The sequence below is a fragment of the Lepus europaeus genome, chromosome 12, assembly GCF_033115175.1.
Source record: "Lepus europaeus isolate LE1 chromosome 12, mLepTim1.pri, whole genome shotgun sequence".
NCBI lineage: Eukaryota > Metazoa > Chordata > Mammalia > Lagomorpha > Leporidae > Lepus > Lepus europaeus.
The window spans coordinates 77,423,118-77,439,279 of NC_084838.1; the positions used below are offsets into that span (position 1 = coordinate 77,423,118).

Below are 16,162 nucleotides of genomic sequence, written 5' to 3' on the forward strand. Positions count from 1 at the left end.
CCTGCGCACTGCTAGTTCTGTGATTTTGGAAAACTTTCTTAATATCTAAAATACCACACCTAAGAGAAAACACGTTTCTTTAAAATTATAACAGGACTTAGATTAATTAACATACAGGATAGTGATGATAACTATGCTTAGCCTACTGAAGGCATTCAGTGGATAGAATGCCCTCCTCATTATACATGAAACTTTTGCATTCTTACCCTTGCAAATTCCTCTTCCCCAACCATCTTGAATTACTTGTTCTCTATGTAAGCAGGTCTTGGAGGCTTCCGCGCCTTTACATTGTTAATTACTTGTCCTGTCCTTGTAATGCATTGTGCTGCTGCTGCTGTAGTATTTCCTTGCTTATCCTTTAAGGCTGTACAGTTCTCATAGCTCTTGTGACTATTCTGACCTTCCTGCATCGCATTCCCCTGTGCATGTACTCTGTCCAGACTTTTTCCACTGAGAGGCATCGTGCTATAATGAAAATGGAACGTGACCTTTATGCACACATGGATGTGAATTGTGACAGCCTCTAAATATACATGCTTTTATAACTCATGCTTAGATGAGTTGCTTTATTTTTTAAATCTTTTTCTAAATATGCAAAATGGAGATGTTATATGGTACAGTGTTGTGAGAAATAGAAGTACTGTGTATGAAGTTTTTTGCCAAGGGCCTAGTATGTAAGCATTCAGTAAATAGTACCTGTTTCTATCCTGTTAATGGTCCTATGTGTTTTTTCCTTATTTACTAGTTCTCAATCCAAAATGCAGTGCTGGCATTTAGTAGATTCTCAGTAATTAATGGTGAAGAAATGAATAGGTCTGTGGATATATAAATACATGACAGGCACTTCGAAAACTATCAGATACCGTTTAAAGGTTCTGTCTGTGTTCTAAATACTGAGTTTTCTGGTGGAAGCTTTCATACTGTTTAGTTCCAGTTTTGTTAAAGTGTAACATATAGCTAAGGTGTAACCTTTCAGAAAAAGGCAGTTAGATTTCAATTTCAGAAGTCTTAAGTATTACAGAATTGTTGGGTTATTTATATGCTAATACATTTCAAAGTTTAAGTAAATAAGCCTTTACAGTCAAAGCATTCATAGTTTTGAGATTTGGTTTTAGATGAGCATTATTTTTATTATCATCATAACCAAAATTCAGTAATTTATTTGATGTGATGTAGTTTTTAATAAAATAGCCTTATGATTTAACAGTAAAATTCAACTTTTCCAAATATTCCTTTTTCCATAACAGCAACATTTCGTTGAGTTGGATGAAAATAGACAGAGATTATTGCAGAAATGCAAGGAACTTATGAAGAGAGCGAGGCAAGTATGTAACCTGGGTGCAGAGCAGACTGTTCCTCAAGAATATCAGACAGTAAGTATACAAAATAGATAATGCTACAGTTGTATTTAACACATTGTTTTCAAGCTTAAAATGTGTTTGGCCTTATCACAGGCCATGAAAAACATGGTATATATTAAAAATGTGAGCTTTTCTCTGATTTTTTAAACTGAATATGTATTTTAAGCAATTTTGCTTAACAGATTTTACCTATCACATTCAGATTTGACCACTATTCTTATTGCTTAGTATTAAGACTCTTAAAACATGGGAATCACCTTACAAAATCATTGGTACCATAACATTGATTCTTTTAATAAAACTGAGTTTTTTGCCCCAAAACTACAAATTACTGGGTACAGTAGAGTGATATTAAAGGGGGAAAGGCAAAATGAAAATGTTTTCCTGAAAATTGGGGTGTTTGTAATAGAGTTCAGTGGATCTGAATTTTTAGAGCTCACACTTCTCTGTAAAGAAAGGAAAAAAGAACTCTTATTTCCATTATATTTCAGATACTGACGTACCACTCAGTAAAATTAGGAGTTGAAGCTCTTTAATTAGCATTCCACCTTAAATGTCTGCCCCTGTGACTTTTAGGCTTTATCTGACAGATGAGGATGATATTTTGCCTACATACCTATTCACAAGAAGGTCAATATAAAATTAGAAATGGATTTTTAAACTATTTGATATTCTTTTTTAATTCTCAATTTTTTTAAAGATTTATTTATTTATTTGAGAGGCAGAATTATAGACAGAGCATTTGGGCCATCCTGCGCTGCTTTCCCAGGCCATTAGCAGGGAGCTGAGTCGGAAGTGGAGCAGCCCAGACTTGAACTGGTGCCCGTATGAGATGACAGCACTGCAGGCCAAGGCTTGGCTTACTATTATACCACAGTGCTGGCCCTGTATTCTTAATTTCAAATGACTATCAGTAGATAATAAAGTCTGTACTAAAGATATAAACAGAACTGGATAAAAGACTAAAATGGATCATAATCCTCAAAAGGAAGAAAAAAAGATTGCAGTATTTGGGTACATAGTAGGAATTCAGTAGATACCTGTAGAACTAATTGAGGAGTTTATTTCTAATGATAATACTAGAGCTTATACAAAATATATTCTGTTCATCATAAAATAAATATTAGAATAATATCTGTACTAATTTTTTCTTTCAGAATGTAGCATGACTATCTGATAAGTTCTACTAGTTTTGAAAGAAACAAAATCAGAAAGTATATTCATAAAAATATATTCACTATTGTTTTATATCAGTCAGTGAATGAGACAGACATACTTTCTCTTCACTGAAATTTATATTCTAGTTAGGAAGATGGGATACATCAAAACACAAAAGTCAAATACATTATGGTAGATAGTGAGAGACGGTAAGAGGAAGAAAGAAACAAGATAAAGGGATGGAGTGAAAAGGACAAGAAGTTGATCAGGGAAGTCTCTCTTGAGAAAACATATTTTAGACAAGTCTTGAGTGAAGAGAAGTCAAGTCAACTGAAGATGTGAAAGAAAAGTATTCAGGTTTTTTTTTTTTGTTTTTTGTTTTTTGTTTTTTTTTATGTATTTCAGAATAGAGGGAATCTCGATGAGGTTAAAAACTATAATCCATGCAGAGAGTTTTACCTCTTAGAGAGCAGATTATGCAGGACCTTATAGAAGATGCAACAATTGGGTTGTATTCTATATGAGATAGAATCCACTGGAGGATTTTGAGCAGAGGAGTCTTGTTACTAACAATTCAGTTTATAGAAACGTACTCTTAACAAGAACAGAGTAGAGTTAGAAGAAAGGGAACCATTTAGAAGGTTAGAAGGTTATTGCTCATGACCATAAGAGATTACAGTGGCATAGAGTGAGCTGGTAGCATGGAAGAGATGGAGAGAAGTTGACAGATTTGAGGTTTCTTTTAATGGTAGAGCCAGCAGGACTTGTTGATGTATTAGAGATCAGAAGAGTAGAAGAGACTATCCCAAAATTTTTTACCTGAACAAATAGTGAGATGGAGTAAACTGAAGAAGAAATAGGTTTGCTTAAAGTGGTGAGAGGAGGGTAGGTGAAATAAAGATTCTGTCACACCATCTGAAATTTAACCTACCTCTTAGAGTCAAGTGAAGGTACCAAGTGTATGTTGAGCATTTGAGCGCCTCTGTAAATATATAAATCAAGAATTGGAGCAAATATGCATACCAAGTGTCTGAAACTCTGTTAAAGCCAAACTGCTTTTATTAAAGGTTGAAAGAAAGAGAAAAACACGGAGATGATTGCGTAGGAATGTTTTTCAGGGAACTTGTTGAGTCCTGTGGTATGTGGACTTTGCCGCTTGCGCTAGGCAAAACAATGGACTGCTTCCCTTCCCTCGTAGGACAGTGTCTATTCTGATTTGTCTCTGTGAAGATAGTACTGTGATGGAATTCTGCAGTCAGATAATTGGATTCTTAGGATGCTTTTGCACTTCTTCATAAGTACAGTATAAAGTTCTAACTTCTTGCTCTCTTTCAATGCCCCACATATTCTGGACCCATTCTACCAATTCAGCAAGTACCTACCATTCCAAATGGACACAACTCCTCACCCCCCATGGTATGCCGTGCTCATTCTTTTTTCCAAGTTCCTCTCTCCCCTCCACCTTGCTTTTCTGTAGCCATTTTCTTTAAGGCCCAGGGATTCTCTTAACTCTGCTGTAGCATGAACTGATGCTTACTTTCTCTAGAATCCATAGTGTATGTGATATATACTGCTTAGCTTAATACTCATCATCAGTACATCGCCTTAAGGTGTTGTGTAGAGTATCTATTGTGTCCTCTTTTTGAGTAAAGTGTTAAGCATTTTGGAGGCACCAGGCCCTGTTTATAATTGCTTTGTCTCCTTGAGTGCTAGCATGCAGCTGAGCAGGTAGTAGATACTTATTTAGCCTGTTATTTTTCTTTTAACTATTTGAATGGAACTGTTTTTCACTATAGTATGTGTAATAATGAACAATTTTTTTTCTGTAGGCTTTCCAAGATCTTCCAAACACATTGGATGAAATTGATGCATTATTAACTGAAGAAAGATCAAGAGCTTCCTGCTTCACAGGACTGAATCCTACAGTATGCCTCTTTATCTGTTCGCACTTTGCAGCTGACATCACTGTCACACTCCACACACACACACACACACACACACAGTTCCCTCCAGTGCTTGCCTCCCACTCTGTACTAGAGCTCTTGGTAATAATAAGCTAGACAGCAGGAACAATGTGCTTTAAATGCCAGATTCTGAATCTATTAGAATTTTAAATAGATTCTTCCTAAGGAACACAGTGTTCCATGCTTTTTCTTTATAAAAAGAATAGTTAGGCTAACCTGAAATACTGCAATGTCTGTTTTTTTAAGGATTAAAAAAATTGTATTTTCTATATGTAATAAGAACATGAATTAATTGGATACATACAGTGCAACACAATTGACATCTTCAGTTAATGTTTTAATTTATGTAAGATTTTACATAATTGTATCCTTTGGTAGATTTATCTTAAAGGAAGTATTTCTTTTTTCCCTACCAGGTGGTTGAAGAATACACAAAAAGAGAAGAAGAAATAGAGCAGTTAACTAAGGAACTAAAGGGAAAGAGAATTGAACTAGATAGATATAGGGAAAACATTTCACAGGTACTCATATTTTTAATTTTTGTCTTTTATTTGTGTCATATTTGTCATTAATAATAAGAGAATGTAGAAAAATGCAAAATGAAATGATATACTCCTAACAAAAAAAGGTATGTTCTCATGATCAGAGTAACTGACACAAACTTCGTTTTATATGAAGTTTTTTTTAACAGACTATACTATGATGCTTCTTTTAAATTATGTTTTATATTGCCTTTATTTGTAGGTAAAAGAAAGGTGGCTTAATCCTTTAAAAGAACTAGTAGAAAAAATTAATGAAAAATTCAGTAATTTTTTTAGTTCCATGCAATGTGCTGGTGAAGTGGATCTCCATACAGAAAATGAGGTAAAATTGCACTTGAAATACATTATTGGCAGTAATTTTAATTATCTACTAAAAGTACATGTGAAATTTTTAGTTACCTTACATTTATATCTAAAAATTTTGTTTACTAGATAATGCTGAAAAGAAAAAAAAACCTATGGGATTTTCTCAGTGTCACTTTTTTTTTTAATGCTTCAGATCAGTGACTAACACCTTATAAATAACTCTTTTTATATCTACTCTGAGTAATGGTTATTCATCTGTGTTGAATAAAGGCATTGCTTTGTGAATCTGCCACTGCTCAAGTTAAAAAGTTATAAGTTAGCAAACATAACTGAAATATACTTATGAAACCAGCGGCTTTTTTAAATCAAGAATTTAAAGCAAGAGTTTATAAAAATGACAGTATTGAAAAATGTGCTACTGATTTCTTGAGCTTATAAATTGATGCATTACACTTTTGATAAATTAAATTTTTTTCATTAGGAAACATACAAGATAACCTGGAATTTGGTGAGGTTATTATAGAAAATGATTGATTATATATTGATCATAACTTAGGGTAGGTGATAGTTCATTATACAGTTCTCTTTCATTTTGTGCATGTTGAAAATTTTCCATGATAAATTTTTTTTAACTTTTATTTAATAAATATAAATTTCCAAAGTACAGCTTATGAATTACAGTGGCTTTTTCCCCCCCATAACTTCCCTCCCACCCGCAACCCTCCCTTTCCCGCTCCCTCTCCCATTCCATTCACATCAAGATTCATTTTCAATTATCTTTACATACAGAAGATCAGTTTAGTATATATTAAGTAAAGATCTCAACAGTTTGCACCCACACAGAAACACAAAGTGTAAAGTACTTTTTGAGTACTAGTTATAGCATTAATTCACATTGTACAACACATTAAGGACAGAGATCCTACATGAGGAGTAAGTGCACAGTGACTCCTGTTGTTGACTTAACAAAATGACACTCTTGTTTATGGCGTCAGTAATCACCCTAGGCTCTTGTCATGAGTTGCCAAGGCTATGGAAGCCTTCCTTTATTTATTTATTCCATCCAGTTGAAAGGCAAAACAACAGAGAGGAGAGAGAGAGATATTTTTCTCCAAAGAAATGCCCCCAGTAGCCAGGGACTGAACCAAGCCAAAGCCAGAAAGGAGCCAGGAACTCCATCTAGGGGCAGGGGTCCAAAGACTTACACCATAATCTGGTGCCTTCCCAGGATGTATTAGCAGGAAGCAGGATTAGGAGTGGAGTAACCAAGATGTACACCAGCACTCCAGTACAGGGATGCAGGTGTTCTGAGCAGCAGCTTAACTTGTTATGCCACGTGTTGCCCTTGCAATGAAATTTTTTAATAAGAAGGAAATAAAGAGAATAAAATCCTTTTTTCTTGTTGCTTTTTAATTGTTGTTTTTGCATGTATGCAATTTTGCATTGTGTTACGTACATGAATATAAGGCAAGATAGCACTGCTTTCTCCCCTTAGTTTTGCCCATGGCTCCTTCATTTGCTCAGTATGAAACACAAGTGAAAAGTATGTTTCTTTTGTGCCAGGCACTTTTAAACTTACCTTCTTTAATCCTCAAACTATCCTCTGAAGCAGGTGCTTTTATCAACCCTATTTTACAAATAAATGAGCTGAAACTTGATAAATTTACTAAAGGTCACTAAGTGGCAGTCTCATCTCCAGATCTAATCCCAAATAAGTTTGATTACTAGGAGCTTCATCCTAGTCAGAGTAGCTTTAGTACCTTTATCAGACAACTTGACCAGATAAAGCACAAGGATAATCAAAAGTAAGCACAGGTAGGAAACCTGTAGAACTGATGACCTGTCATAGAAATCCTATTCTTGGGGCTGGTGCTGTGGAGCAGCAGTGTTGAGCCTCATCCTGTGTTGCTGGCATCCTATATGGGCTCCGGTTCTAGTCCCGGCTGCTCCTCTTCTGATCCAGCTCTCTGCTGTGGCCTGGGAAAGCAGCAAAAGGTGGCCCAAGTCCTTGAGCCCGTGCACCCATGCAGGAGACTTGGAAGAAGCTCCTGGCTCCTGGCTTCTGACCTGCCCAGCTCCAGCCATTGTGGCCATCTGGAGAGTGAACCACCGGAAGGAAGACTTTCTCTCTGTCTCTCCCTCTCATTGTCTGTAACTCTACTTCTAAAATAAATAAATAAATAAAAATCCCATTCTTTAATCTAGGTCCCATTTATTGCATGATACGATAGCTTTATCGTGTGTTGTTTCTTTCAGGTAGCTTTTAGTGTTCTCAGTGATAGCTGTCCCATCGCAGAGATGACTCTCAATATTTTCAGTGAAATTTTCTTGCCCAGCCTAGGGTCCCTGGGTAATGGACATTCTTGGCTCTTCTCAGCTTTCCCGTTGGAATGCTTTTATTTATTTTATTTCTAGAACCACTTTCTTTTTCCAGAACCTTCAAAGAAATGGGAGACACTAGAATGGGGGCAGAAATGGCAGAGAATAGGTGGCAGAGCCAGAAATAAAACTCTAGCTGGTTTGGTTAAGAAATGAAATAGTAAATAAAATTATTGTGGAAGAAAAGTGGAATGTAAGTTAAAAGGTAAACCTTGGGAGTCAAAACTGACAAATTCATTATGTTATTTATTTGTTTTGGCTCAGTCTTAGGAAAGTAAACAGAATAAAGTGGTATTTCTAAGATTTGACAGCCTACCAGAATCCTTGCATTTATTGTTAACATGCTTGACATGCTTATAACACTGTTAATCTTAGACCAGTTGCAAAGTATACATGTCTTGAAACAGGTAAAAGGTATGTTCACTGTATAATACATACCAGATTTCAAAGACTTAGTATGAAAAAAATCAAATTATCTCATTAATAACATTTCATATTATGGTTACATGTTGAAACGATATTTTGGATATGTTAGGTTAAATAAAATATACATTAAAATTAGTTCACCAATTTATATTTTTATGTAAATTTTAAATATCCTATATGGCTTGCATTGTTAGCACTTAAAGCTCTATATATTAAATAGCTAACTTTTAATTGTGATTTATGTGATTTTTAAGGTAAATATGTAACTAATTAACCTGGGTATGACATTGTAATAGATACAGTGTTTTTCAAATATGTATACAATTCTTATCCACTTTTCTTTTTAACCAGCCAAAGATGTGGGGAAGACTTGGCTATTATTTTTACCTCTGTAAAAAGCAAGCATTTTAATCTGAATATATTTTCTTTTCTTTTTTTTTTTTATTTATTTGAAAGTCAGAGTTACACAGAGAGAGAAGGAGAGGCAGAGAGACAGAGAGAGAAAGACAGAGATTTCTACCTGCTGGTTTACTCCCCAGTTGGCCGGAACGGCCGGAACCTACCCGATCCGAAGCCAGGAGCTTCTTCCAGCTCTCCCACACGGGTACAGGGGTCCAGGCACTTGGGCCATCTTCCACTGCTTTCCCAGGCTACAGTAGAGAGCTGGATTGGAAGTGGAACAGCTGGGACTCGAACCGGTGCCCATATGGAATGCCGACACTGCAGGCAGTGGCTTTACACGCTACACCGCACAGAGCGCCCGCCCTGCTTCTTAATATATTTTCCATGTCGAAATAGATCTTCGGAGATCTTAAAGCTTCTAAATAGTAGCTACTTGGTTAATGTTGTATTGCTTTAAGCTTGATGGTATCACTAAATTTTAAATTCTTTACTTTTTTTTTTTTTTTTTTTTAGATTTATTTTATTTATTTGAAAAGTACAGTTACAGAGGGAGAGAGAATGAGAGAGAGAGAGAACTTCCATCCGCTGGTTCACTCCCCAAATAACTGCAATGGCCAGGGTTTGGCTGGGCTGAAGCCAGGAGCCCGGTGCTCTGTCAGGGGTCTCTTACCTGGTTGGCAGGGTCCCAAGCACTTGGGTCATCTACTGCCTACCTGGGTTCTTTAGCAGAGAGCAGATTGGAAGTGAAACAGCTGGGACTTGTCACAGGAAGCCCAACCTGCTGCATTTACTCGTACAATTGATTTATTCAGTCTTTTTTCAATTGGAATGAAAGTAGCAGAGAAAGCTGTCATCTTTCATCAACTTTTTAAATGTTTTATAGGAAGACTATGATAAATACGGAATTCGAATTAGAGTGAAATTTCGCAGCAGTACTCAACTGCATGAATTAACTCCTCATCATCAAAGTGGAGGTGAAAGAAGTGTTTCTACTATGTTATACTTGATGGCGCTTCAGGAGCTGAACAGGTGTCCCTTCAGAGTAGTCGATGAAATCAATCAGGTCTGGTGATTCTTCTTTTTACACTTGAATCCTACTGTATCCTGGAGTAAATTTACATGTGCATTCGTTATTGTTGTCATTGTCCAGGGGATGGACCCCATCAATGAACGGAGAGTGTTTGAAATGGTTGTAAATACTGCCTGTAAAGAAAATACATCTCAATACTTCTTTATTACACCAAAGGTAGGTAATAAGTAACCTGAGAGTGTTCACATACCCAGGAACCCCAGGGCTTCATCTTGTAACAGAATTTGGCTCCGTGATTGTAAATATGAATATAACCACTTGCAGAAAAAACACTCAAAAGATTGCAGTAATATTTATGTTGACAGAAGGGATGGGTTCCTGTGACAATCTTAATCAGAAATTTTGTTCTCAAAGAAAGGTAGTGTAGGAAGCATGTCATTATATTTTAAAGGAAGTAGGGTCCCAGTTGTCCTATTAAAAAAGGGGGGTGGTCCCAGCATGTCAGTTACTGCATAGGCTAGGCTTAGATATGCTAATTCAGGGAATGATCACAGTCTGATATTGGAGTGTTTGAGGGCTTCAGAAGAGTTTTATTAGTTTTATAAATAAAATATTTGGCTTTACAAAAGTTAAGTTGGAAAACTTGCTTCACAGTGAAGAGCGATAAGTGACATTTTGTCTGTTTTAATACAGCTCCTGCAAAATCTTCCTTATTCTGAAAAGATGACTGTGTTGTTTGTCTATAATGGGCCACATATGCTGGAACCAAACAGATGGAATTTAAAGGCTTTCCAAAGGCGCCGGCGCCGGATTACATTCACTCAGCCTGCTCAATAAGAAGTGAAGGGAGGGAACTTTGGAGTGTTTCTGTTAAGTTCTATTTGTAACGATGGCTCAACTGAATAAAAGTGAGGCGATTTGTTAAAAGTGAAAGATCAGTTATTTTTGGAAACCTGCTTTTAAGTACAAATAGATTGATGAAATGGAGACCATGACTTCTTTCTCTGGAACATCATCTAGTAGTAAAAATTCTTCAGTTTTGGTAGAATCTGAGTTCTTAGCACTCTGTGAGTCGTTGGGTTCCCATATTAAAAATATTTATTATTGCAAATCAAAGGTATGATGAAGGGGGTGTCAGTTACAAGCAGTTTACTCGCCATGGTAGCCCTGAGCTTTACCTGAAGACTAATTTTAATCACCTTTAGACCCTAATGACTCTGTAGCTTAAGTCCTTGTTTTCTCCCAGTGTTAGATCTAAATTTTAATTATTGATATGAGCATGTCTAGTTTAATAATTTATGGCAAATCTAGTCATTTCTTCCTGTTAAGAAAGATTAACTTATCTGCACTAGGAAATGGAATTTTATGGATCTTTACAAAAAGTTTTATGAAACTTGACACTGTAATTATTTTGGTTTTTCAAAGGGAAAAAAAAAAACACTGGGGTTCAAAAATGGTAGCAGAACTTCCTTGAAATGCCACAAGGTGGCCACTAGATGATGCAAAAATGCAACCAAAAGATGGACAGAGAATAAAATCAGGTGACAAGGGTTTTTAAGGTAAAGTTTTGTAAAGTGTGGGTGGGATTTTTGTTTTATTTTTAATTTAAAGTCAATTGTATTTTACACGTTCAATTTCTAAAAGCATTTTTATAATTATTTTTAGTAAGGTTTTTCTTAAGATTTCATATACTGGTTTCTACAATTTATATTTGAAATTTCTCAGTGCTGTTTAAAGAGTTAGGGGAAAGCATTGATTTATTTAAAACCATAATGTTTTTAGAACTGAAGCTTCGAGGTCCTTTTCCTTACATTGTTGATCTATCCATTTTATTAGAATATCTTGTTTGGACTGTTTCTTTTCGGCTTCACATTTGGATGAGAAAAATCATTTGTTTAAGTTATTCTAATTAACAGTGCCAAACAAACTATATTCTTTTAAAAAAATAAATGTCTTTGAACAATGAATTGGATCTGTGCTTTTTGACTTGATAGCCTGTATAAAATGAAGAACTGCATTCAGTTCAGGTTTTGTGTATTTTTAAATAGCCATTGAAATTTATATTCTTATTAGGTCAAAAAATAGTGAACAGTATGCTTATGTTCTCTCACTTAGACATTTTCTTTTTAAAGAAGTATTTTTTTCCTTTATAAAAATTTTAAAAGAACCTTCCTTTCTTGAACTAAGTATAATGCATGAAGTATGAGAATATTTTTAAATCACCATTTTATCTTGTGTAAACAAGTCATGTAAATATTGAAAAACTTGGTAACATACTAGTAAATGAATGTTACCAAATGTTTTTGTTAATTTGTTTTCCACCAAAATATCTTTTGGAATATGTGCTTGGTGTAGTTTGTTTATTACTAAGTCATCTTACTTCTGCAAAATGAATATCAGTGTGAAAAATAAACTGGAAGATTAAGCATGTTTGAAATAAAGTGGTCAATCACATTTCAGTTTACGTATGCCACCAGTTATTCCATACCTTGTTTGTAAGCATTTATATTTTGCTACTAGACAAAGTTAATAATCTGGTTTTACATTGAATTTTGAGCTACAGGGATAAATTATGTATCATTTTAACATTAAAGAATAAATCTAACAGTATAGGTTCAGCCACTTAAAGTTCATATTTTTTGCAAATGTTGATTTTTTTAATTACATACAAATTGTAAAAACTTCCAAATGAAAGCCTGATTTGATGAATAACACAGTATTTAAAACATTAAGGTAGGTAACAAGCAGTTTTGATGACTAAATCTTCCTTGAATTACCTAAGGAGAATCTCTTTTTAAAGGTTTTCCATATTCAAAGTAAAAGGAAAGATTTCTTGTTGCTTTCTAATTGTTTTTAGATATATGTCTGTTTCCTTTGGAGTATGAACATTTAGTATGTGAAAAATGTAATTTCATCTTGTGTGTATGTATGTGTGTAGTTGAAAAAGCTCTTTGTGGAAAATACTGCTTTGTTGGTAATAAATACTTATTTTCATACTCTTGGTGTGTGTTCTTTAAAATGAGAATTTTTTTATACTTAAAACCTTTTTAAGATGATTTTGGTTTTCAGCTAAAATACAATTTTTACCTACCACTTCCAAAACGGGATTTGGTAGTTGATTAGTTTTCATAAAGAAAGAATATTTAGTCCCTCGTCTACCTGCAAAGAAATGAAAGTCTAACAGGAGCAATAAACACATGTGAAGAAAGATTCCAGCCATCTTAAGAAGCCAGGCAAGTATAAATATTTTTAGACTGAAACACTAGATTTGCTAAAAACATTCCCAAGTAGCCAGTTTTGTCTTATGTCTTACATCAAACTTCTATCTAAAGTAATTTTTTAAATGTATTTTTGAGTCAGGCAGGCTTATTTGCTCACTTAACTGAATTTCCACTTTGTTGAAATGAGGATTAGCATCATAGTAGATACTTTTATAAAATGTTTACTTCTCATATTTTCTTGTTTTTATTTGAAAGGCAGATAGACTGAGGAAGATCTTCCATCCTTTGGGTCACTCTCCAGATAAAACAGCCAGGGCTGGGCCAGACCTAAGCAACAAGCCAGGAACTCCATCTGGGTTTGAGTCTCAGTACAAGTCTGAAAAATCCATCGTTCAAAAGATTCTAATACCTGGATTTTGAGCCTTTAGGAATATAGATGAAATTATTTTCATATATCTTGTAACTTTCAAATATGTTAGTGAAATTAGCTACCCTAAGGATGTTTATAACTAATTCATTATTTAGTTTATACTATATATTTTCGAAAATTTATGTTTAACAGAACTTGTTCATTGTGGAGATTTTACTGTGTTGACAGTTTGGGCACCTTTTTTAATCCCAATGAAAAAGTTGGGTGTGAGGAGTTTTATTTATTTTGTAATATTAAAATATATCTACAGTTATAACAGCATTTCAGTAAATGACAGATCGTATACCCAGCGATAGCCCCATAAGATTGTACCTCCTACTACAAGGTAGCTGTTTACTTAAGTTCACTGTGCGTTCTAGCAGCGATGGAGCCACCCAACTGCATTGCTCACAGTGTCACCCCATTGTTGAGCAAGGCATGAGTGTATTTACTCATTGCTCCAGAATAAGATGCTGATTTGCTGGAAGATTACGTGGTTTTGGGAAAGCCATCTTTGTTTAATCCCCAAAGAAGAACAAAGCTACTGCTTAGCTTCATTCCAAGCTATGCTAGGAGGACTTGGTGAAGCTGACAACCTAAAACCAGTTCTGACTGCAGCCCTGCCCTCATCCGAAATTAGTGACGCAGGTTAGCTATTTTTAGCAGGTCAAAAATGCCTGAATTATGTTCCCTTTCCACAAATGTGATTCCTTTACCTGTCTGACATTTTGTCAGTGAATTTACATTTCATTGTGCGTCTCAGAAAAATGCTTCACCACACTCTGCGTTCAAATCTTCACATTGAGAATGAATGTTGAGGGGCTGGCGCTGTGGCATAGCGGGTGAAGCCAGCATCTGTGGTGCCGGGATCCCATATGGGCACTGGTTCAAGTCCTGGCTGCTCCACTTCCCATCCAACTCTCTGCTGTGGCCTAGGAAAGCAGTAGAAGATGGCCTAAGTCCCTGGGCCCCTACACCCACGTGGGAGACCCAGAAGAACCTCTTGGCTTCAGATTGGCACAGCTTCGACCATTGCAGCCACCTGGGGGACTGAACTAGCAGATGGAAGACCGCTCTCTCTGCCTCTCCTTCTCTATGTAATTCTGACTTTCAAATAAATAAATAAATGTTTAAAAAAAAAAAAAAAGAATGTTAAGGGGACAGGGTGCGAGAAGGCTGCTTAGCCATTCCTGCCAATGTTTCAGGAATGGGCCCAAAGGAATAATTATGTGAATGCTATGATACAATGATAAGTTTTACATTCTTTCATTTTGTTTAAAATCTTAAGTTATTCCTAGTAATCTTTGTGATCTTATTTTTTACCTTCATACAAAAGATACTAAATTGAGAGAGCTTCCAAGTAGCTTAGGATGTCCCTTTTCAGTCATAAATCATGAAAATGAGACATTTGAGCAATTAAGGCTTAGCACAGATGAGCCTAAATGTAAGTTACTTTGTAAGTTTGTTGCTGAAATGATTTATTTGCGATATTATACTACCTTATATGTGCTCTAAGATATATCTGTGTACCTAGAAAAACTAAGCCACTTGTTAAGAAGGGAGGGTGAATGTCGGATAATCAGGATTGTCTGGCACCCAGCCTAAGGAATAACTAACTGCCTTATGGCCTAGTGACAGTATTTTCAAAGAAAACATTACACTCGAATCTGCAGAGTTAGCACAGCCTTCAAGCTCCCTATTGGCCTCCCCGTGGTACCCCTACATTAAATGAATACCTCCCTGTAAAGTACTACCCCTGAGCTCCTCTGCCAGCTTGGCAGCCCTATTTTCTTTTCTTTCTTTAAGATTTATTTATTTTTTGAAAGTCACCGAGCTATACAGAGGGAGGAGAGGCAGAGAGAGAGGTCTTCCATCTGTTGATTCACTCCCCAGTTGGCTGCAACGGCTGGATCTGTGCAGACCCGAAGCAAGGAGCCAGGAGCTTCTTCCAGGTCTCCCATGTGGGTGCAGGGGCCCAAGGACTTGGGCCATCTTCCACTGCTTTCCCAGGCCACTGCAGAGAGCTGGATCTGAAGACGAGCAGCCAGGTATTAAACTGGAGCCCATATGGGATGCTGGCACTTCAGGCCAGGGCGTTAACCCGCTGTGCCACAGCGCCGGCCCCAGCCCTATTTTATTTTTCTTCACCAAATTTATTACTGCTTACCATTCTCCACTAGAATGTAAGTTATCTGAAGGTGGAGACTTTGATTTGTGGTTTTCTACCTTCTCAGAGCCTAGAAAAATGTTGAGCACTTAGCATTTTCATGTTGTAGTTACTCTTTCCTTTCTCCCAGTGCCGACAGGGCTGTGAGCCTCCTCAATTGTTTAATCCTTGTTTACGTGTGCACTCTGCAGCTGGAAGGATAAACAGTGTGTTCTGCCTATGACTTCCCTCTGAAGAGACATAATCTACCAAGCGTTTGACAACCAAGACAAGAAATCTTGAAGCACAGCAAATGACATCGATTGGACAGTGGGCTCTACTGGGATCTGAAAGTTTGGTGTTTTTTGTTTTGTTTTGTTTTGTTTTTTTGACAGGCAGAGTTAGAGACAGAGAGAAAGGTCTTCTTTCCGTTGGTTCACCCCCCAAATGGCCGCTACGGCCGGCACTCCGTGCCGATCCAAAGCCAGGAGCCAGGCGCTTCCTCCTGGTCTCCCATGGGGTGCAGGGCCCAAGGATTTGGGCCATCCTCCACTGCACTCCTGGGCCACAGCAGAGAGCTGGCCTGGAAGAGGAGCAACCGGGATAGAATCCGGCGCCCCAACCGGGACTAGAACCTGTGGTGCTGGCGCCGCAGGCGGAGGATTAGCCAAATGAGCCGTGGCGCTGGCCTGAAAGTTTTTTGAAGTTAACTGAATTTGGGTATTCACATGGGCCCCTTAGAAAAGCAGGCTGTCATGAAGATTTCTATACCAAGTGAAAGGATGTTAGTGTGGTTAAAACTGATATGAGTCAGTTTG

General features: G+C 36.6%; 1 protein-coding gene across 4 annotated transcripts in view; it reads left to right on the top strand.

Moving 5' to 3' along the window:
- Window positions 1-12,536, top strand: part of SMC5 (structural maintenance of chromosomes 5) — a 119,092-nt gene extending 106,556 nt beyond the window's left edge. For 2 of the 4 annotated variants that reach the window (XM_062208394.1, XM_062208396.1), the window contains 8 exons: window positions 1,248-1,373; window positions 3,891-3,935; window positions 4,349-4,444; window positions 4,900-5,004; window positions 5,228-5,347; window positions 9,422-9,601; window positions 9,689-9,784; window positions 10,262-12,536. In XM_062208394.1, the coding sequence (XP_062064378.1) occupies window positions 1,248-1,373; window positions 3,891-3,935; window positions 4,349-4,444; window positions 4,900-5,004; window positions 5,228-5,347; window positions 9,422-9,601; window positions 9,689-9,784; window positions 10,262-10,405 (912 nt within the window). In that variant the 3' untranslated portion in view covers window positions 10,406-12,536. Of the gene's footprint in view, window positions 1-1,247; window positions 1,374-3,855; window positions 3,936-4,348; window positions 4,445-4,899; window positions 5,008-5,227; window positions 5,348-9,421; window positions 9,602-9,688; window positions 9,785-10,261 lie in introns of those variants that run through there. The other 2 variants (XM_062208395.1, XM_062208397.1) reach the window with 2 other exon arrangements.
- The last annotated feature ends 3,626 nt before the right edge of the window (window positions 12,537-16,162 follow it).